The following is a 23,576-nucleotide window of genomic DNA, read 5'->3' as shown; positions in this document are numbered from 1 at the left end:
TTTTAGCTTCTCAGTGCCTCAGTTTTCTGATCTGTAAATTGGAGGGAATACCTACTTCTCTGTAAAGTACTTTTGCAGCTCTAGCATGCTTTTCATCTGAGTACTTTAAATTATTATTAACTGAGCTGTGACATGAATTCATTGACAAGTTTGGATGGAGAAATTTTTTAGTCATGCTAGTCAAATCTTGCTCCCCCTTCTTTGTTGAGGGTCTACAGTGGGTTTATAAAATGGCTTCACTGTCTCTATTGGTCAGGGAAACTGCTAGCAGCAACCAGTTTCAATCAGGTTGTATAGTCCTGATCCCTGTGAAGGAGAAGGTTAGCAAAGTTGCACTGTTCTGTCAGCCAGTAGTTGCTTGAGGGATCCTCCACCATTTCTTCTAAGTAGTCCTAAACAAAGCAGGGCCACTCCTGCTTTGGGGGGAAAACAATGCTAATACCATCTTCCCTGTCTCTGACCAGTTCAGGTGTGTGTCCAGAATGATCACAGACCTTCATGGAACTGGATTCTGTCCTGGGCATCTTTCCCTATATTCTATTGGAAAATATTTCTTCCTAGATCAGTTCAATTTCAGCAGAGCTGTAGTCTGACCACAGGGTTGGGAGTCAGGATGCCCTGGTTCTACTCCCAGTTTGGACATGGACTCTGGGACCTTGTCTGCTCTGGGGAAATTCCCATTGGTGCTAGTAATTCCCAATGGGACTCTTATTTCAGCTTCTCCATTGCAAAGAACATCTGTAGAATTGTCTGGTTACAGTTTAAAATGGTTCATTTTGAACTGTTGTAATTTGTAATAGTGCCTCATATTCCCACTAGCCATCCTGCCTTATGTAAACTTGGTCAGCATGTCCTCTGGTTGTTGCAGGAGGAGTGCATTGTGGGTACATATCCCACAGCTTCCAGCACAGGTCTTCAAGGTGAGGCTTTGTGGAAGTAATAATCCACAGTTTGTTCTAGTGCTGTTCAATAGATTTTAGTTTTGAGTTTAAAAATATCAACTGTATAAAGAACGCAGGTATTTGGTAACATTACAAGCCTTAAGAGAACCTGTACTGCTCTTCATAAAACAGGAAACTAATTTGAATGAAATGACGGAAGCTGCAGTAGCTCAGAACAAGAGAGGAGTTGAGGATGTGAGATGTTGTAAGTTGCACAGAGTGGTTCCTCAAGGTGATGCAGGGACATTGTGCTGGGAGGACCAATTGTAATGTTTCAGCTGCAATACCAGCAGTTTGTCAACACGGGCATTTCAGTGGTGCGGAGTGACCCGGGGCAGTATATAGAACTGGAGACCCTTGCCCCAAGCAAGAACAATTACAATAATCCTAACAATGTCTATGTGCTTTTGCAAGCACTTTTGTGCATAGACCTAGTGTGTTACAAGCATGGCAGCTGCTTGCAATACAAACAATTTCTAGGAGGCAGAACTTCTCTGGCTTTGAACTTAACTTCTGTCAGTTTTCCCCAACTGCAGAATGGAGATAATCTCTCAGTGTGTGTGTGAGGATTAATTAGTTAATATTTTTAAAGTTCTCTAAAGATGAAGTGCTAAGTATTTATTGACCATGGTAAGGTTTAGAAGTGTTGCCAAAGCTAATACATCAAGTGTCAATGTATAGGGCAGGCTAAACAGTAGTATCTTCAATGTCAATCATTTTTTTTATCCTGCCTGAGATTTCAATCAATGTAGTTATCCAATGATGGTTTGTTAGGATTTGTATATACTTCTAAAATGAAGCCTTTGCCATGAAAGCCAGTTCTCCGCTCTTGAGGGTTAATAGATAAGTAGTGATATATAATCTAGCTGAATGCATTTCAAATTATAGCCAGCTTCTTTTGAGTGTCTTTGTTCCCCTCCTTGTCACAGTACTTGCAGCAAACCAAGTACTTGTGTAACCCCCCACCTGCTCGGTGTGGCACTCTGTTCTCCTCCTAGTGGTGGCTGGGCCAGCTGTAGAGATTGAGCCTGCTACAGTCTGGGCTAAGAGAGAGATATCTTTTAGCTCATGCAGTAGAAGCTCATGCATTTAACTCAAGAGGTCCCAGGTTTGATGCTTATTTATGACATCCGAGGTGGTCAGCTTACACTTGTTTGTGTCATTAGTGCAAAGACAATTTCTTAATTAGACTGACATTCCGGCACTTTGACACCAAGGTTACAGAAATAACTAAAGTAGGTGGAGAATTGTAGCATCTTAACTGAGATCTGGCCTGGAAGGAAGAATCTCTCCATTGCTAGAAATTCACCCCATTGCCTCCTAACTTCCTGTGTTCTTATACAGTGCCTACAAAATGGTATCCTAATCCTGATAGTGGCCTGTAGGTGATACTATGATATAGGTATTCATCTTGGTTAGATCTAGGAGTTGAGAGATTTGGGTTCTGTTCCTGGTTTTGCTGTGGACTTGCTTTGTGACTTTGGTTGATTCCCATAACCTTCCTCTGCTCTTTCTGTAAAATGGGGTTGCTGCCTATCTGCTAAGGGAGGTTATGCGGTATAATAGACGAATGTTTTTGATGATCTAATTTCTCTTCTTTCTTCTATGTCACTCTGTTACAGTAAACTAACTCACAAGCAGGGGTCTGTATCTGTCTACTGTAAATTTCTAAGACCAAAGCCAATGTGCTGATGTACTTAGTGGGCAGGATTCATCCCTCGGGTTTGAGATTAGCCAAATGTAAATTAAATGTCTTGATCGTCTGCTCCATTATGTTACCTATGCCCTAATCTCTCTCTCTCATCTGTGCAAACAGCCAGTGCTGCCTCACACTGCTGTGTGTCTCGTGTGCGGAGAAGCTGGGAAGGAGGACACTGTGGAAGAGGAGGAGGGCAAGTTTAATCTCATGCTAATGGAATGTTCCATTTGTAATGAAATAATACACCCAGGATGCCTTAAGGTGAGTCCAGAGAAATGACATTGATGGTAGTATTAAACAGAGTCAGTCACTTCCTTCAGTTAAAAACAATGAACTAAAACTAACTGCTTGAAAGCTTTTTTTGTGAAAACTGTATGAGACTGTAGAGTTGGTGCAAGGTGCAGGTTGGCAGTCCGGGAGCCCAAAACCCTTTCTGAGTAGGGAGCATTACTCAAGAGGATTCTCTTTGACATTTAAAAAGCAACAGAGGGTCCTGTGGCACCTTTAAGACTAACAGAAGTATTGGGAGCATAAGCTTTTGTGGGTAAGAACCTCACTTCTTCAGATGCTGGCATCTTACCCACGAAAGCTTATGCTCCCAATACTTCTGTTAGTCTTAAAGGTGCCACAGGACCCTGTGTTGCTTTTTACAGATTCAGACAAACATGGCTACCCCTCTGATCTTTGACATTTAGTAGCTAGTAACCCCAATAAGCAGGGAAACCCCTGCTTTCCAAAAGAGCTTTCAGATTTCTTCAACCTCCGTAGTATTTGACATAAGTAAAGGTTCATCTCCTTAGATATTTCCAGGTAAATAATTCTGAGGTGAGGAGATGAACCTGTGAACTGCAGAGTTTCTTAGATCTTTGGTGTTGTTTAAACAAAACAAGTTGGAAGTTAAGAGATTAGAACTTTGTGATTCAAATAAACCTAAATGTCAGTCTGGAAAGACTCCGTGAAAATTCCAATGTTGACCCAACATCTAGCTCTTCCTCCCTTTACAAATGGTAGTAAATGTGTGCCTCCCACCCACCATCCCAGCTGCTATAGGAAAGAAACTGAATTTGTCTGTTTAGATGGATTACAATAACATGGTCTGGTTGTAAAATAGTACAGCCTGCATGCTGTTCCCGTCTGGCCCTTATTGGGTATAGGGTGGTCTTAGGCCCAACTTGTGAGGGTGAGTAGGGTGAAGGGTTAATTGTCTGTTCTGTATGTTGCGGGTAAATGTGGGCAGTGTTGATCTCTGGCCTAGAGTTGAGCATGGGGACTCTGGGCAAACTATGCATGTCTACACTGTGATTAAAAAAACCTCATGGCACCAAGTCTCAGAGCCTGGGTCAGCTGACTCAGGCTCGTGGGGCTCAGGCTGCAAGGCTAAAAAACGTAATGTAGATGTTTGGGCCTGGGCTGGAGCCTAGGCTCTGAGATCTCTCCCCTTGCGGGGTCTCAGAGCCCAGGCTCCAGGCTGAGCCGAAATATCTAAACTGCAATTTTATAGCTTAAGCCCCATGGTTCTGAGCCAACTGACCTGGGCCAGCCTTGATTGTGCCACAGGTCTTTTATTGCAGTGTAGACATACCCACTATGACTGCGGTAGAGGCAGGATCTTCCACTTGGATTAAATCAGGAGACTGTATGAGAGATGTTGTGGTCCTTTGCCTGTACAGAGAAGGTTGGTCTCCCACCTTTAACTGGAGAGTGGTCTTGCAGTATGCGAGAGTGTATGTGCGTGAGAAGGAGAGAGATGGCTTCTTTAGGACAGTGGAGGGTGTATGGCTGGAGTGTTCAGTGATTCAAGAGCAGAGTTAAAGCTGGCAATGAAATCTCAGCTAAGTATTTCTAGGCTCTGACATTTGTAAATTAAAAAGTCTGGTTTAGATGAGTTAAGACCACAATTCCCACACTTACAAACAACCTCCCTACTCCTCAGAAAGGACAAATGGGTAGCTCAGTTCATGTGTTTGTCCAGACATAAACCTTGTGTTCAGCAGAGGCTGGCTTTGAGCTCATTGAGCTTTCCCAGCAGTGCCTGTGTCCCGGTAATCTCTAGGGAACACAGCAGGTATGTTTTAGACTTCAAAAGTACTCATCATTAGCCTAACTCTGCTCCCATTGATGTCAGTGGCCATACCCTTCAACGGGAGCAGAGTTAGGTCAATGCTGAGCACATCTGAAAATCCCACCCTCTCTGTGGGCTTTTGCAGCCACTTGACTGGGAGATTTCTGAGCCACTCCGTTCCAGAACTGATCCTGGGAGCGATTTGTCCAGCTTGAGTCACTCAACCATTCTCTCCTTCATCGTCATCCCAATTTATGGTTAAAATGGTTTTGCTATTTCCACAGTAAAATGTATTCCAACATCCCCTACTCCCAGAAGGCCACAATTGGTGCCTGCGGAACCCACTGTGATGGAAAAATACTTTTGTTCCAAAATGCAGGAACCACATGCTCTGGATAATGCTGTCTGTACTAGCTCTCAGCTCCCTAATCTCTGGGTGAGGAATGGCACAATTTTCAGAGGTGCTCAGCACCCACAGCTCCTGTTGTAGTCAGGAGGGTGGGGAAGGGCAGGCTGCAGTTGCTCAGCACTTCTGAAAATGTTAGCGAAAGAGTGACTGATAGCACTAGCTGGAGCTAGCGGTTAGCAGGGGAAGGAGCTGTGTAGTCTGTCCTGCAGGGCACGTCAGTCCTGACTTGCATCACCGCTTTACAATTGCAGTGTACCAAACTCACATGCCCAAACTACTCCACATTTTCCTCTGTCCTTCCCTGCAGCATCACAGAGTAACTTTATTCAGGATTTGGCCTGCGGGACAGAATCACTGTTTAGCAGCAGTTGAAACATTGACTTCTCCAAACCAAATTTGGGGCTTGCTGACATGCAAGCTAGCTATGCAGGATGTGGGTCAGACCTGTGAAATTCAAGCAAGTACTACTACTGCCCTGCATATTCATGACCAGAGACTAACCAGCCAAGTGCTGGTTTGGTAACATAGAAAAATCACTTCCAGTGTCTATGAAAATGGAAAAGTTTGAGATATTTGCAGTTCTGCCCTGGGCAAACAGGTGTAGGTTTTTTTTTTTTTTAGCAAGTAAAAACAGCTGGCAGATAACACCCCCTAGGATTCCTTTCCCTATCCCTGGCCAGAAACACCGTGTCAAACTGAGCCCTTGCACCTTGTCCTCCAAAAGTGTTGTGTGGGCTGGGAGCCTTGTGTATCTCCTCAGCTTCTCTGGAGCTCCCAGAATCCCTGGTGACCTGTAGCAGTGGGGTATCCTCCAATGCCTTTTCTGTAGGTAATCTGCTCAGGGTGGCTGCCGAAGTGACAAAAAGGACACCATCCCACCAGGGATTTGGGAGCCTCTGGAAAGGCAAGGCAGTGTGAACATTGAAGGAGAATGGCAGAGGGAAGATGATGCAATGGGAGCCTCTCTCTGCATTCCTTCTTTGTTCCTGTTGGGCTCCACAATGTTTCATGAGGCTGAAGAAACTCCATCTCTCTTATTGTTTGCACTCTATTCTAATCCTTAAAGTAGGCTTAAGTGCAGAATTTGGAACCAACTGGGTGCTGTATGAGTCCCCTGCCTACTGGAGCAGCTGCTGCCCCCACAATATAAATACCTAGATAGTGTGAAGCCCCCTTTATTATGGGGATGACCTCTCATGCCAGCACCTCCTGCTTTCACCATAAGAGAAGGTCCTTTCCGCCCATCCCCCAATCATGCTTGAAAATGTATCAGTAAATAGGCAGCAGTGTATGTTGGCTCTTGGGTGCCATCTTTGAATAAAATCCATAGACTGGAAAATGAACTCCCTGTGGGAGAATAAATGAACAGGAAGGGTTGGGATCAGTTAGAGAGTGAACATCCTTGGACTCTAAGTGCAGAGGTGACTCCACAGCTCCTGCAGTGCTCTTCTGGTGGGAACGGTTCAGCATGTGCTAGTGTAATTTCTGCTCCCTTTCAGGCTGTTCCAGGTTCTAGAGCCCACACTTTTCAAAGTTCCTAGCTTGGTTGCATAAGGGTGGGTTGGGTTTCTCCACTATCTAAAACCTACTTTCAGTGTGTGATCTTTTATAACCATCTCAGGCTTCTCCCATTGAGAGAAGGGAGGGAGTCCCCACAACTGATCGCATTGGCAAGCCAGTTGGACTGCCACATAGGGCGACCAGACAGCAAGTGTGAAAAATCGGGGCAGGGGTGGGAGGTAATAGGTGCCTATATAAGAAAAAGCCCCAAAAATCGGGACTGTCCCTATAAAATCAGGACATCTGGTCACCCTACTGCCACAGTCAGATCTCAATTCCATATATGAAGGAGTATGTTATGGGCTCAGGGATTTATTGCCATGCTCTCATTTTTCTGCAAATTTGATCTCAGCAGCGAAGTATCCAAGCTGAGTCTGTCTGTGCGAATATCACCCAGGTGTGTCCTCTACAGACACAGCCATTTCTGCTTTGTTCCTCCCCACAGTGAATGTATGGATTTTAAAAGGAATCTAAATAGCAGCCTTTCATCACATATCCTTTACTGTTTCCTAAAGAGAGTTTAATCCATGCTGGTTAATCCAGTTAATGATCGAGCATGTTCCAAATCTCACTGTTAATGTAGGTGACTTACTGTGTTTTCAGATTTCTAAGGAACCAAATTTAGTTTTTTCTCAGTAAAAGAATGTTCCCTCTTTCCTTTTAGTCTCTTAGTCATAAAAATATATTCTTGAGGGGCTTATATTTTCCAAACCTTGTGAATGAATTTAGTGCTAATGAGTGCAAGAGGATGAATAGCATTAGGTGCATTGGTAGAGAAGCATGCGTGGAGTCTGACCTTCTCTACACAAACACTGCTGTGCCAGTACACTTCATTCCTCACTTGTGTCACCCCCTTCTTATTCCAGCACTGCCATGGCACATGGCTTTTGCCTAATGTTGTCAAATAAACACTGTGATTCCCACAACCTTTAATAGAACAACTGCATAGTTGTATAGTCCCACATTTAGATCCCTAGAATTGCTGTCCTCCTGCTGGATATTCAGTGCTGAAAGAGCTACAAGCTGTGGTTTAGACATCCACCTGCTGCTTGGTTTGTGACAGATTCAGTGGCAGGTTTTTGTGTGTCTCATTAGTTTGTCTACAATTACCCACATCTGTTCAGTGCTTTAAACTTCACACAAAGGGGCCTAATGGTCTTTGTCTCCCCTTTAGGTAGAATTTGATCTATTCAGCACAAGAAGTAACTTGTTTCTGACTTGGGACTGCCCCAGGGGCTATTTCCTAAAGATGGAGGATCTACATAACTCATTGTGGCACAGTCCCACACCTGTGAAGGGGGAAGGGAGGTTTAAGTGATACAGTCAAGATAAACATTTAAAATTCCTCCCCTGTTTGCTTACAATGCTCGAGATTATTAAAACTGAAAGGGCTCTTCAAAAACAAAACAACTGACTTATCACTCTCACTGGATAGTAAAACTAGAGCAGTCACTGTCTGGTTCAGAGGCTGCAGACTGTAGCCCTCTTATTACTTCAGGAGAATATTCAAATACAAATGAGCTGTTTCACGGAATTAAAACCAAATTTTTTTGAAGCTTTTCTTTAACAAAACCTGCATGAGTCCCCCAGGCCCTTCATAGTACTGCCCTGGCCTCTATTTCAGACTTAGTCCCCTCATGTCCTTTACCCTACTGGTAATTCTAGCCTTGATGTCTTATTGGCCTTACTTCCAACCTGCCACTATGTATTCAATGTCCACTTTACAAGCTACTTTGCTTTCCATATAAATATAAATTTTCTGATGCATTTCTTCCACAATGCCAAGAAGTGAATCTAATTTTTAACAGGTTTTTTTTTTTTTTTAAAGTTTGTAATTGACTCAAGGTATGAACATGCCATAAATGAGTAGCCATGTACTCTTACTACCATAACCCTTGTCGTTCCTCACCCCATCCCGATCCTACTGTTTAATTCCACTGTGCCATATCTAAAATAAGACAAAAGGTGCAATTTTCAAAAGCACCTAAGTCCCACTTTCAAAAATGAATTAAGGGCTTATGAAAATTTCTTATTAGCTCTTTGGGGCACGACCATGTTGCTAATTATAACATATAGCCCTTAATGCAGTTTTGGAGACTGTCTTTTAAAAAACCAAACACAATACTAATAAACTGGATAGAATGAGCTTTTCTTCTCCGTATACTACCTATTGAATTGATGCTGAAGGAATGGATAACTTTGAAGGCAAGGGGGCTATAAAATAAAATTGCTGGGCACACTGTATCTTTGAATGAAAGTTTCAGCCTGTCCCCTGGAACTGACCTGGCAAGTTCCATTTTGTTGGCATTTGGGCTGCAGCCTGGCATGGGGTTATTTTCCTGCATGGGTCCTTGATTAACATTTTAAGGAGCACTTTTAAGTACATTACAAAAATCCTCACTTTTAAAAACACTTTTCCGTGTTAATGGGGATGAGAAGGAGACCTTTTTTTATCTGTAAAATGAGGATAATGATATTGACTTCCTTTGTGAAGTGCTTTGGGATCTATTAATGAAAAGCGCTGTATAAAAGCTGGGTGATATTTATTTATTTTATTATTAAAAGGCTGATCTTCTTGCCAGGCCACTGGAGGGAAATGAGTGAAAGAGTGTGTTGTAAATTGGAGATGAAGGAGGGGACAGTCTTAGATTAGGCGATTGAACAGCCCATTTCACTACAAGTACAGGATATGGTATCTTAATAGAGAATGTGTCAACTATTAAACAGGGACTACTCCTGATCTTAGCCAAAAAGCCAAGACTTAAAATCCATCTCAAATACCAAACTGGCCAGTCTGTGTTTGATTTTGTTGGTGGTGTTTGGTGAGTAATCTTACAGGGTTGGGAGTATGCGTGTCATAGTGCAAACAAGGTAGTGCTGTTCCTTTAGTGCATCTAGTCTAGAGCCATTGGAAGAGAAACAGCTGATCTGAGAAACAGGGTAGCAGTGCAAAAAGTCTGTCCCCCTGCTATTGTAATGACCACTTTTAGATGACGATAATCTGTATGTGGACTTGCACTGCCACTTAACACTATTAATGGGTTATGCCTCTTTCCCTCTAGGTGAAGGAATCGGATGGTGTGGTTAACGATGAACTGCCGAACTGCTGGGAATGTCCAAAGTGCAACCATGCAGGGAAAACTGGGAAAGTGAGTTTCACTGGAATATATGACATAAGCATGAGACACTAAATCTGGTGTATTCTCTCTAACATCCAGATCTATTTTTGCTGTCTTGTTTTGGCTATGGAACAAAAGCATTATTAGTCTAAAAATCCACGTAGTAAACAAAGAGACACATTGTCAAATAACTTGAGACTATTTAAAAATCTTCTCTGCTTTTCTTTATTATACGTCATTCAGCTGAGACAAAGAAAAGAAATTAGTCAGCACCCCTCTTGTTTGCAGTCATTTTCACTTTCAGATTCTATGCACTGACAGAGTGTAACCAAAACATTGTAGAAAATCCTGCAGAGGAGGGATATTTAAATCCAAACTAAAAGCTGTTTGGTTTTTAGATTTTGTAAAGCTGTATTCAACAAAATCTGAAGTGTCCCTTACAACTAGTGAAATATTAGATTCTTTATTATCTGAGATGGAGGTAGAAGGTATGTTACAAATAGGAAAAACGCCTTGAAGGTTAAAATCCTTTACCACACTGACTGCTTGTGAATAGCTATTTAGTGGTTTAATCAACTGCTTGTAACCAGACAAGCTTCAGGTGAAATGCATTGTAAACAGCAAAAAAAGACATAAGATATAAAGTTTGTTTGTGTTTTCTCTCTCTTTGGCGTACAAGCAAAAGCGTGGACCAGGATTCAAATATGCGTCGAATCTCCCAGGCTCACTGCTTAAGGAACAGAAGATGAACAGAGATAATAAGGAAGTAACAGATGTAGCAAAACGGAAAGGGGAATGTGAAGAAACCCCCAGGCGGAAATCTGATGAACATTCCAAAAAAAACCCTGTTGATTCTATTTTGAGGAGAAAGTCAGATGATGCGCATATGCGAAGGAAAAGAAAATTTGAGAAACCCCAAGAACCTGCTATGAGAAAACGGGTATGAGAGGATAGAACCACATTTCCTTAATGCATGCGCGTACACAGGCACTTGTTGTAGGTCAGGGGCTGATGTCTCTTGCACTTCTGCTTTAAGCTTTCCTTTGAGTCTCTTGAATTCCAGCAAGTGATAGTTACAAATGAAATTGCATAGCACTTTACATTTCTCTTTGAAAAGTATCCATCAAGCAGAACAGTAAAGTTTATCCACCTGAACTTTACTTTACCTTTTTATTAAGGGACAGAAAACACTGGGCAAAGAACTGGCTATTTACTTAAAAAAAGCAACTCTGAACGAGGAGAGCCCCACTGTAGGTTTTTTTTTTTAATGGGGAGGTGGGGTGGTCAAAAGTAGCTTCAATCAACCCTTTTCATCTCTAGCCACTGGGTGGCACTTGATAGCTTTCTCTAGCCCTAACTACATACAGCAGTAGTAATACTTCACTAAGTAACTGATCCTTACAGCATCTCTGAGATAATATTCTCCCCAACTTACAGAGAGAAGGAGGAATCTATCCATTGCTTTCAGCTGCAATTTAGGCAACTTTTTAAAATCTGACTTGCACAGTTTATTTGGGCCAGAAAGCATTCAAATGCATTAGTTTTATTTAACATCTAGGGATTGCAGAGTAGCTTGTCTATGGAAGTGAAAAGGGGGACTTTGGTCATGAGTAAATGTGTGGTGATTTCAGTTGTGTTTAATGGGAGTTTTTGTGCTAGTTTTGACACATACATTCACGATGGTAAACAGCCCAAGATTTGAAATCGGTGATACAGGTAAGGATTGAAGTTGCAGAGGCAGAGTAGGGAGGCTGCATGCACGATGCCAGTCCACATGTGTTTGGTCTCTAGCCAGTGCTGTTATCTGCTTGCCTTCATGGCCACTAAAAACTATTTGACTTAAAGGATGCTGGTACGCATTTCCTACACGCCTCCAGAATGTGGGACACTTTGATGGTTCCATAGAGTGACACCACAGTGCACTGGGGAGGAGATTATGGGGGGATGTTAAATGTTCATTAATGGACTTCAGCTATTGAAAACAACAAACCATTAATATTCAGAAAGGCAAGAAACAAAGTGTAGCTTGATTATTATATAGCGGGTTAACCTGTCCACTTCATTATGCTTTGCTGTAACCAGTCACCAGACCAGCTATTAATTGAAGAAAATTGGTATAGTAGGAATTTTTACTGGATACCTACACAAAAATAAAACATTTGTTTTCTTTTCTTTCCTGAAACAGCTAAAACTTGGTAAAGAAGAGAAACTCTTCAGGAAAAAGGTACTTTGACACCTCTTTAATTTGTGTGCTTCCACTTTTTTCCCTCTTGTGTTCTCTGAGCTGTGTGGTGGTTCAGTTTCTTTAGCAATCCCATTGCTGTGTCTTTGCTGCCATTTTTACTGCATATTTGCATCTCAAAATCAGGAAACACCCTCTTTCTGAATGCACATAGAGGTTTCCACCTGAGTTTAGATGATCTCCGTTTTTTAAAAATATTTCCTATTCTACAATCCTCTACTAAAATGCTGTCAAAACATAGGCTATGTCATTTTCAAAGACCAGTGAGTAAAATTCTCTTCTCTGTACTGATGTTCTGCTCTCCCTACATGCACCAATCTTGCCAGACCCAATAACACCACCTGGCTATTTGTGTAATGGTGCAAGAGGTAAAATCTATCCCGACCTTGATAGTGATCCACTGATGGCTCGAAGGATGATCTGTTTACCTTTTATACACTAGCATATGATTAGAAATGTTATTGTAGGTCATTAAATTATCCAGCTCCTAGTTTCTGATTCTGATATCCTAGGATGGAGAATGCCATAAGGTGACTGAAGAAGTTTCCATTTAATTAATCTAAATTACCTGTCACTAACTTTCAGTAACTTCTCTTTCTCCTGTAATCAATGTAAAAAAGGAGGGATTGATCATCTTTCGCTAATCCCTCTGTAATCTTAAATACCTTAGTTCAGTCCCCTGTAACTTTGGTTAAAGCTTGTGAAGGCTGTGCATTAATGATACATCCCCATTTAAAAGCTAGGAGCATGTCCTTTTATTAGATCCATATAGTTTATTGCAGCAGCATAGAAATTCTGGCATAATAATCAGTGTGTTGATAATGTCACGCCTCCTTTTGCCAACCTCATCCCCGTTTACTACAGTGTTGTTTCATTTTAGTTTTAACAACTGTCAACTTCTCTCTTGCTTGTAGTGATCAGATTAGACCTGAAATCTTCCCCTTTTTTGGCATGGTATTGCACATCTTTTGCAACTGTGTCCAACATACTTCAGTGTGGGATTTGATTAAAGTAGACAAGTGATGTGTGATTCCTGCTTACGAAAAGTGACTGGAGCAGGGAGGAAGGCGCCAGCTAACCCCTCCACAGCCCCACTTTCAATCAAAGTTTCTGTGAACTTCAGGTCTCATCAGACTAGCAGTGTATCAAGGCTGTCAGTTGGATCACCCATTTGTATATATACATACTATGCTGGAGAGAGACTGAGACAATGCAGTGCACTCCTTGGGACGTAAAGGGTAGCTACCACTCAAGGATCCAGCAGTAAGTGGCAGAAGAGCAGTATGCCAAGAATATGGTTTAGTAATTACAATATAGAATGTTCCAAAACTTGCTAAATCAAATGAACCCAGTGCTCTTAGCCCGCATTGCTGCTTGGGTGAGTAAAACCACTGGTCTTGACTGCATATCAGGAAATACAGTGGCCATCTTTTAAAATGGGAAATTTACTTTCTGAATGACAGTGTCCTGAGCCAGTTTTCTCCTACCCAACAGAGATCTCCTTGGGAAAAGAGCATTTGTTTACAATGTGTTGTTACTTGGTGCATACATTAATTGTTTAACTGGTGCTCACTTGCTGTGCTGCCAGCAGATCCTTAAAAATTAGATTGTCCTGATGTTTCAGGAATATCCATGTTAAATATAAAACAGTCCCCTGGAGTCCTCAGGGTTGCTCCTGAAGTTACGGTTTTTAATATACAATGCCACTTTAAAATACCATCTTAGGCATGGTGCCACCAGTTATTAACGTTGCACTGTAGTCAGGAGAAAGTTTGGATGTGGTCCTTTATTCTGTTGCCCTCTATGCAGGCTGCTGGGAAGCATGTCCTCTTGCACAAGGTGCTGTTTGCAGGCCCTGTGGCACTAACTCATTAACTATCAGCTCTACTAAGCCTCAAAGTCTTCCTTTTCAGAGGCGATCATGGAAGGCTACAGATGACCGACCTGCCATGGCCAAACCCCTGCGGCGTTTTAAACAGGAACCCGAGGAGGATCTGCCAGAAGCACCTCCAAAGTCCAAGGAGAGTGACCAGTCACGGTCAAGCTCTCCCACTGCGGGCCCCAGCACCGAAAGTGCTGAGCCCAGGGACAAGAAGAAGATAAAGATGAGGCGGAAAAGGCGGCTTCCAAATAAGGAACTGAGCAAAGAGCTCAGCAAGGAGCTCAATCAGGAGATCCAAAAAACCGAGAACAGCCTTGCCAATGAGAACCACCAACCCATCAAATCTGAGCCAGAGAGCGAGAATGAGGAGCCCAAACGTGCTCTGAGCAATAGCGAGAGACTCCACAGGTTCAGCAAAGGGTTAAATGGGACTCCTAGGGAGCTGAGGCACCAACTTGTGCCAAGCCTGCGAAGCACACCTAGGGTGATTACCCGGCCACCACCTTCGCTCTCTCCTCCCAAATGCATTCAGATGGAACGCCATGTAATCAGGCCACCCCCCATCAGCCCTCCTCCGGACTCACTCCCCCTAGATGACGGGGCAGCCCATGTGATGCAAAGGGAAGTCTGGATGGCTGTCTTTAGCTACCTCAGTCATAGCGACTTGTGCATCTGTATGAGAGTTTGTAAGACCTGGAACAGATGGTAAGGAGCTGAGGGGGATGATACTGGTTGTATCTTACTTCATGATGTGATTCCTGGAGGTATAGAATAATCAGCATTTACTAATTTCTCTTCTTCCTGAAGGGGATTTAAGCATGTGTGAAGTCTTAGGGGAAGACGATGCTCTCCTCAGTTCCCATGGAGTGTGGGTATGACCACAAATGCTGGCCTTTAACAAAACCACCGCAGATATCTCTCTCTCAATGCAGTTCAATCAAAAATAGTTTAAATATTTCTAGGTGAGGTATGTATGTGCAGGAGCTGGCCTGCTTTTTTGAGAACTCTAGATCACCTACAAGGCTGGTATGTTATGTGGTTATATGTCTCTCTCATGCCAATTGTATTCCAAAATCCTCTAGTTAGACAACAGCAGATAGAGCAGTGTACTAGTATAGGAAGTAGAAATTCCTGAATCTGGACATCATTAGATGCCTGCCTGCCATTAACTTGAGTCTTTCCTCTATCCAGTTATTAAACGTCTCCTGAGATTCAGACAAGATATCCCATTGCCCCCTGTTCACTGATTTCAGAGGTGCTTCAAGCTGTTCTAAGATTATTTTTGCATATATAGGGCACATGGTGGAAAGAACTTGTTTATTGTATTCCCAACTCTCTGCTTTTTAACAGCAGTTTCATTGGTAGAGAATCTTGGAGTATATTTTCCACGCTAATTATTATATTGCCATTTATTGTGTCTCTCTCTGGGGCTCTTATATAAATTGACTCAATAGGTCAATGACCATAACCCAACAATAAGCTGTAATGTATATTATGAATCTCAAAGCCATGTTTATACACTTGGCTGAACTTCCAATAAAGCATCCTCTTGGCTGGCTGCTCAGATGTATCAAAACTCTAATATTTACCCAGACAGGCAGATAACAGACTCTTTCATGGCACTCCCCAGTAATGAATAGGATAATTGACAAGCTGATAACTCTGTGGAGAATAAGGTCCATGGAATTGCTTCCGCTGTGGATTCCTTGGTGATTTTACAAGATGCTTGTAAACAGATTTTCTCCAGCTAAGTACAATGTTTCCGAATGCTAGGTAAATCTTGCAAGTTCGTTAGGATTTTTGCATGGCTCTGTTGCCCATAGCAAACTGTAGCAACATGGAAGGGACAGAGACACAGAAGCTGTGTGTGTAGGATTGAAATAGAGATGCAGAGGAAGAGATGGAGATTTCAATCTTATGAGACTCACCAGTTTAACTAAAAGGAAAACTGGAGAAATCAGAACAGTCAGTAAGCACCTCGTTGGTCAAAACTGACCTTCAAATCCAAAGGCTAAGAAAAATAAGAAATTATTCTGGTTCGTTGAGACTATATGATGGGATTTTCAAAAGCTCATCAGTGACTTAAGAGCACAGGCCCCACTGAAAGTCAATGGGACTGTACCTTTGAAAATCCCTCCCATAACAAGGTTTCATCTATTGGGAAGAAATCCTTACATTTTGGCTTTGATGAAAACACTTGAAGCAGCTTTCAACTTGTGTAATAGTCTCTGCTTGAATGCATGCATGACTCTCCCTAGCCTCTTCAAACAGATCTCTCCGCTGCTGCCATTACATTGGTTTCTCAGCTATTTTTCACTCTTAAGGCATTACAAAATTCAAAGCAAATCCCAAATTAACAATTGTCTTGTTATTGTAGGTGCTGTGATAAAAGATTGTGGACCAAAATAGATCTAAACCATTGTAAATCCATCACTCCACTTATGCTCAGTGGCATTATCAGGAGACAACCTGTAACCCTTGATCTTAGCTGGACAAACATATCTAAAAAACAGCTGAGCTGGCTCATCAACAGACTCCCAGGTAAGTGACATTATGACTGGTGTATTGATCCCAATTTAGATATAAAGGAGGTCTCTAGGGAGACATCTCTGTGAAATGTGTAATGAAACAAAATTTAAAATGATACAAAAGGGATCTAAGTGGCCTCAGAGAGAAGTATTAGGACACAGAATCTTATAGCAACAGTATGACTGGAAATTATGTGATGATTGCTGAGTCCTATATGAAATGAGTGGGATAGGTCCTAATGGAAAAATGTCCAAATCATTATTATAAGCACCCTTGTTAACCAGCCTCTTAAGAGAAGTTTAGGATCAAATGGGTGATGGAGAACTCTGTCTTCAGGGAGATAGTCACACATAGTGGTGGATATTCCAGATCAGGGGTGCAGTACAGTGACAGGGCATTGTGGGAACTCTTGCCCTGTCGCTGCCTGTGTTAGCTCTGTTCTGTGGTCAGAAGATTGCAGACTCTTGGGAGTGTTAGGATCTGTCATCAGTGCTACATTTATCCTTAAAATTAACCTAAATTGGACTCTACACTAGGATCAACTATGGCATTTCCTTTGTTTATATCTCCAGGTCTACGAGACCTGCTGTTATCAGGATGTTCATGGATAGCCGTCTCAGCACTTTGTAGTTCCAGTTGTCCTTTACTCCGAACCCTGGATGTTCAGTGGGTGGAAGGATTAAAAGATGCACAAATGAGAGACCTCTTGTCACCACCAACAGATAACAGGCCAGGTAGCTGATTGATTTATTAATTAATGTAGCTTGGCAAGTATCTTTCATGTGCCAATAGGTAGTAGCTGGTTTGTGGGACACTGCACTTCTTGGGGCCAGATCCTCAGCTATAATAAATCAGCAAAGCTCCTTGAAGTCAGTGGTGCTACTACAATTTACATTAGCTGACCATCTGGGCCCTATTCTGTAGAATGCTGATATATATGAGATGTGTGGGCCAGTACTGCTACAGTCCTTCTGGACATCCTGTGGTAAATTCCTAGGCAACAGGCTATGGCCTCTGGCCACTCACTTCATCTGCTGTGCCAGCTTTCCCAGCAAATGACTTTCCTCCATTCAGGCTGCAAACATGTATACTTGAAAAGTGTGGAAATCTTGTCTTTCAATTCAGAGGAGCAGTAGCTTTTTTGGCCTTATCAAGGCCTCATATCAGCTCAGAGCAATATTGTGTGATCTACCAAACATGCTGGATCTGAACCTGCAAATACATAGTGCTTGTTCCTATGAATAATTCCATTCAAGTCTTTGGACCCTTAATTATGTTACTGGGACCACACTTTTCCCCCATCAGGGTTTGGATTTGTCCATATGCCTGTGCAAACAGGAAATTATTCTGGACTCTTGCATGCTGATGGTTAAAAATAGCTCTATCAAAATCATTAACAAAGCTGTCATCAAAAATATTGAGCCAAAATGCATTTCACATCTCACAGACTGCACTACTGGAGCTGAAATAAGTCCCAGTCTTCCATTTTGACTCTCTGTTGAGTTGGGCTTGGGTTTGTCAGACCTCAGTTTCTGTTCTTTTGTTCCCATTGCTGTGTGGAACCCATGCAAAAAGGGGAAAGTGATTGACTGCCAGGGGAAACAGTGAAAAGGACTTTAGGTAAAGTGCTGTCAAATGTACAAGCTAAAAGTGAAAAAACAGAGGAGGAAAATGTACTCTCACTGATGGTCACCTTGAGGGCTCCTTGAAACAGTAGGTAACTTAAATCACTTCTGTGTATGTTTAACTGTCCATTTAAATAAACTGGGGGCATTGGCACCATAAGTTACAGTGCATTTTGTATGGGGTTGGTTTTTAATCTGCTGCTGATTGCAAAACTGGAGTGTAGTTTAAAAAAACAAACAAACAAACAAAACCTTTTGTCTTACAGGTCAAATTGACAACCGAAGTAAACTACGGAACATAGTTGAGCTGCGTTTGGCTGGTCTGGATATTACAGATGCTTCTTTACGATTGATCATTAGGCACATGCCTCTGCTTTCCAAACTCAATCTTAGTTACTGTAACCATGTGTCAGATCAGTCTATTAACCTGCTGACTGCAGTAGGAACCACCACGCGTGATTCCTTAACTGAAATTAATTTATCAGGTAGGTGGTGGGAGGTCTGAATGAGGCTTTGCCTAATTGTACCAGAGCTTCTAGTGGCATGAGAAATGCTGGATTTGTATGAAATATAAGAGTACAAATTGCAGGGGAGAGAGAGAGTTTACTCAACTATCTCCCTCCTTCCCCCTGAAAGAGCTTCATACACTCTATTAGCCATAGACCCTTCTCCCCCCCTCTCCCCCCCGCCAGCTCATGTGATCCTTCCTGGGGAAAAACACAACCAGCAGTTCTCCTGTTGTCCACTTTGAATTCTCCAGCATAAAAGAAAGCTCTCTCCCTTGTCTTCGGGCTAGAACCCCCCACACTTTACTTTATCCATCCTCCCCATGTGACACTAAGCCCCCTCTGCCACCACTCATGAAACTGGCTTGTTTTGCATTTTTATCCAATATGTTACACAACTGACTGCAAAGATCAGAGAATTGTCATCAAGCTGGTGGCTTTAACCCATTGATTTTATTGACCAGTGCAACAATACAAGAGCAAATGGGGGCATGTCACAGTCTGTATAAATTGTCCTGATATTGACAAATTAAGACAAACTGATTAATTTCTCTCCCCTTTTTTGTTTTCCTAACAGATTGCAATAAGGTTACTGACCAGTGCCTGTCCTACTTTAAACGTTGTGGAAACATCTGTCAGATTGACTTGAGGTACTGCAAGCAAGTGACAAAGGAAGGCTGTGAGCAGTTCATAGCAGAGATGTCCGTGAGTGTTCAGTTTGGTCAGATGGAAGAGAAACTTCTTCAAAAACTGAGTTAGTTAAAGGACAAGTGTGTAAATATTGGGGCAAGGGGTGGGGAAGGGACTAAGAACATGTAGGGATTTTATTTTCAATTGGGAAACCAGAAAATATCAAAGATTGGATTTTACAGTCCTGTCAAGGAGAGAACATCATTAAAACTACCCATATTAAGAATTTCAACCTGTGCTACTTAATTCAGTCTACCTGGGATGTCCTGCACTGACTCTTATGCAAATTCATAAGGCGACTGTTATTGATGATAAATGTTCACACCTGGAAGAAGACTGATCTGTTGTTTAAAGTACCACCGCATGTGCTTGGGTAGTGTAAATTTAATTTCTGCTCTTCATTTCTTAAAACAAAAAAAAGTTGGTGTCATTAAAGTGGACCACACACTGCATTTCTGCCTTCTTAACACGTTTTGTTTTGTTACATCTTACATTATGCAGAAATATTTTTGTACAAAATTGTTTAAAAGTTATTTATGCAATGTTTTGAATGCATTACCAGTGTTTTGGTTTTGGATTGCCAATTTTTATCTTTACAGTAGGCGAGAACTTAACCTATACTTCGTAGACACAATATCCATCTGCAAACGTGCCCAGGTCAGGAAAAGTAGGTTAATACTTTCAATTTAAAGCATGTTTTAATGGAAGTTTATATCCTGCTTTGTATACTTCAGAAGTGACATAAGCATGTTGTGGAAATAAGGTGTAAATGATAGTTGAAGTAAGACACTATGCCAAGTTTTATCTGTATAGAAATCACCTTTTTCTCAAAATTTTAAAAATTCCAATTTCAGCTTTTGCACATAGGAGGGTTTCACTCTGTAGCATGAGCTCTTGTACTCAATATGAAATTAATTTATACAGTGAGTCAAACAGTAGAATAAATGGTCAAGCATAGTCTTTTTTTCCCCTTTCTTTGAAGTGTGAGTTGAGTTCTCATTTAAGGTTTATAACATGGTTATTTCCTGATTGTAAAATTCTGCATTGATAAGTGCCATTGTTGTAAGGTGTTGTTTTCGTAGAATTTCCTGATGCAGTTTTACCTTTGTTGAATTTGTATAAACAATTGTACAAAAACAGATAAAGCCTAAGAGGGTTTCTATTCAAATTTGAATTGATAAAAATTGTTCTGTTTGATGCAGAGTCAAAAGTATTTACAGTGCAGTTCTCATCTGAAGAGTAACTTTATTAAAAACAAAACAAAACTGCATACCACTTTCTTACTTAATAGCTCTGTTCCCTGTGTGTACTCAGTCATGACTTTCTGCCTTTAGGAACAAAACCAGGTTGTTTACTGTGTTTTGCTCTTAGCCCTGCAAAGCCACCATCTAAGACTGAGGTGAGCTGGATTTTATTTCTTTTTGTGTATGATCAGTCGTGAGGTTTCAGTTATGCTTAAGCAAAACCATTAAGCAGAAAATGGCACAGTGAACACGGAACACTCTAGGGTTGCAAGTGTAAAGTGACCTACTCTGGCCTGAAGCATCTTTCACTAGTTATGATACATACATGACTTTATCTCTCAGATATCAGAATTCTTTAAGCATGCTGATAAAGGAGAGAGAGTTGATGATTTTATTTCCAAAAAGTCTGACAAGTTCTGGTCCAGAACCTTAGAGCTTTGTGGTGTTTAATACAGATATCACCTGAGAAAATAGTAAACAGTAAAATGGCATAAATTCCAGGTAACACTTATTTAGATGAGACAAGACGAAAGCTCATGAGCAATTTTGGAAGGACCCAACGTCTCACTAGATGAAATTCTTTGACAAGTGAAAGGTAATGAATGTTGGAAGGATAAGTACACAACTACCTGTACATGGATGTACTCCTGTGGGCAGTTCAATGAAACCGTGTGCACTGGCAGTCAAAAATGAAAATGGTAGGATGGGTAAGACCTGGAAAATGTCAACAGATTGAAGCACCTTCACTGTTGGACTTGTGAGATGTGGTCCATCTAGGCTTGCATTCTCAACCCAGCATGACACTCTCTCCTGTTATGTTTGCAGTGTTGGTAGTTAGAAAAAACATCTTTACCTATAAAGTGAATAATCTTGATGTGGAACCCCCTACTGCCATTCTTAATTGCTTGTATTTGAAATGATTTGATTCTGAAGAATGATTAATTCTGCTACTTCAAAATTCAGCTTTAATGGAATATCTTTCCTGTGATATGAACATTTTGAAAACCAACAGTGTGCTTGACCATTACAGCATGTACAAGGCATAATCTCAGCCCTAAGAACCTTCAGGTAAGTAAACAGTACAACTTGGTGTAATGCAACAAGTGACCAAACGATGGAGGTAGCCAAGCAGCATGGATTTTGTAACTGCTACATTAGTTGCTGGATTAATGATGAGCTTTAGAGAAGTGTTTTGTTTTCAAACAACTGTTAAGATGCCCTGCATAAAAAATTGACATCAGGCAAGCTCACTCAGTTTCACCATCTGTAAAGTCAGCATAATAGTATTTCTTTTGTAAAATGCTTTAAGATCCACTGATAAGCACTCTGAGATCTAGGTATTTATATGTAGGGGATAATCAATTTGAAAAAGAAGTTACTATGCTCCTCTCTGTTTTAGCTACTACTACACAGGCACTACAGACAGGAAAAATATAAAAATGAAACGGAGGCAAGTGACTGACACTGGCAGGTGGCAGAAGAAGAAGCAGTCACCTTGGGGGAAGAGGGGAGTTGTAGAATGGGGCACCAATTGGGACCTGCCTCTCTAGAAAACTTTGGACTTGCCTGAGTTATGGGGAAAATCGTTTTGTGTAGCTGATAAAATGGTGCATTAGTAGTTGTTTTACTACAGTCTGTTGGGCTCTCTATTTTTTGGCCCCCCAGGGTACATGCTACTACAGCTAGCGTGTTTATAGTTCTTGCTTAAGTTTCACTTTCTACTCTTAATTTATAGGAGAGGTAGAGCTAGATTTTTCATTCACGGGCAGCTCCTTGTCCACATTGTGGGAACTTACAGCTTCTAGAGGACAGATACTTTGTCTTAAAATATAGGTTTATCAATTTTCTAATTCACATCTTTCCAGCTGTCAGGCAGACCATACTGAGTGAGTCTAAAAGAGGCTTATCAGCCTCCAGTTCCATGGGGATTAAGCCTGGAATTGATAAAGGATTTTTCTGTTCAACTGCAACTACTGTAACCCAGGCAGTCATCCTTTAACCTTCTCTTTAAACTACTGCTGAGTTTCACCATAAAGGCATGTTTTCTAATAGTTCAATCATTTTTGTGGCTCTTCTCTGAACCATCTTCAATTTTCCAAATTCTTCTTGAATGGTGGATACCAGACCTGGACACAATATTCCAACAGCAGTTGCCCTAATGCTAACTAGAGATAAAATAACTTTTCTACTCTTGAGATTCCTCTGTTGTGCTGTGGGGGTGTCAGACCGGAATCTCATGTTCAGCTGATTATCCCCCCAAATCTTTTTCAGAGTCACTGTTTCCCAGGCTGTAAGTATAGCATACATTCTTTGGAGATATATATGTAGATTTAGCCATATTAAAACATGTAAGTGTACCCATCTTACTAAGTAATTGAGATTGCTCTGTGATCTGTACTTTCATTATTTACCACTTCCAACTTGTCATTTGCAGATTTTTTTTGTTTAAGGTGATTAACATTTTTATCAAATAGCATAGGGCCAAAAACAGATCCCTGTAGAACCTCACTAGAACCAGAGCTGTTCAGTGAGGATTCCCTATTGACAGTTACATGGAGACCTGCCTGTTTTAATGTGTGCCATGTTAATGTTATATCATGATAGTTTAATCAAAATATCTCATGGTACCAAGTCAAATGCCTTAGAGAAGTCTTAATATATTAGATCAGTTACCTTTAATTCCTCTAAAAGAGACAGATCCTATCTATTTTCTGTAAACCCATGTTGATTGGCATTTTTATGTTACATTCAATTATTAAGCCCTATATCAGTTGCTCCATTATTGTCCCTGGGATTGATGATAGACTAACAGGACTAATTACCTGGGTCATCCTGTTTTCTCTTTAAGTAATGGGAACAACCTTAGTTTTGTTCTAGACTTCTGGAACATCCCCCCTGACTGAAGACTTATTGAAAAAGTCAGGATTAGTGGTTCAGCAAGCTTCTCAATCAGCTCTTGGATGCAAGTTATCTGGACCAACTGATTTTGAAGTGTCTGACTTTAGCAGGTGCTGTTTAATATCCTCCTGAGAAACTTTCCACTCCATTAGTATCCTATTGTGTACTTC

General features: G+C 41.3%; 1 protein-coding gene across 8 annotated transcripts in view; it reads left to right on the top strand.

Moving 5' to 3' along the window:
* KDM2B (lysine demethylase 2B) overlaps positions 1-20,403 on the top strand; it is a 159,804-nt gene extending 139,401 nt beyond the window's left edge. For 6 of the 8 annotated variants that reach the window (XM_065568092.1, XM_065568099.1, XM_065568096.1 and 3 more), the window contains 9 exons: positions 2,758-2,901; positions 9,734-9,821; positions 10,462-10,730; positions 11,976-12,014; positions 13,946-14,619; positions 16,292-16,455; positions 17,016-17,177; positions 18,335-18,553; positions 19,152-20,403. In XM_065568092.1, the coding sequence (XP_065424164.1) occupies positions 2,758-2,901; positions 9,734-9,821; positions 10,462-10,730; positions 11,976-12,014; positions 13,946-14,619; positions 16,292-16,455; positions 17,016-17,177; positions 18,335-18,553; positions 19,152-19,333 (1,941 nt within the window). In that variant the 3' untranslated portion in view covers positions 19,334-20,403. Of the gene's footprint in view, positions 1-2,757; positions 2,902-9,733; positions 9,822-10,461; positions 10,731-11,975; positions 12,015-13,945; positions 14,620-16,291; positions 16,456-17,015; positions 18,157-18,334; positions 18,554-19,151 lie in introns of all 8 variants that reach the window. The other 2 variants (XR_010592809.1, XM_065568094.1) reach the window with 2 other exon arrangements.
* Positions 20,404-23,576: the final 3,173 nt, after the last annotated feature.

The sequence above is a fragment of the Chrysemys picta genome, chromosome 15 (assembly GCF_011386835.1).
Source record: "Chrysemys picta bellii isolate R12L10 chromosome 15, ASM1138683v2, whole genome shotgun sequence".
In the NCBI taxonomy this organism is placed as follows: Eukaryota; Metazoa; Chordata; order Testudines; family Emydidae; genus Chrysemys; species Chrysemys picta.
Note: the sequence above shows the minus strand (reverse complement) of the source record. Positions and strands in the feature narration are given on the sequence as shown.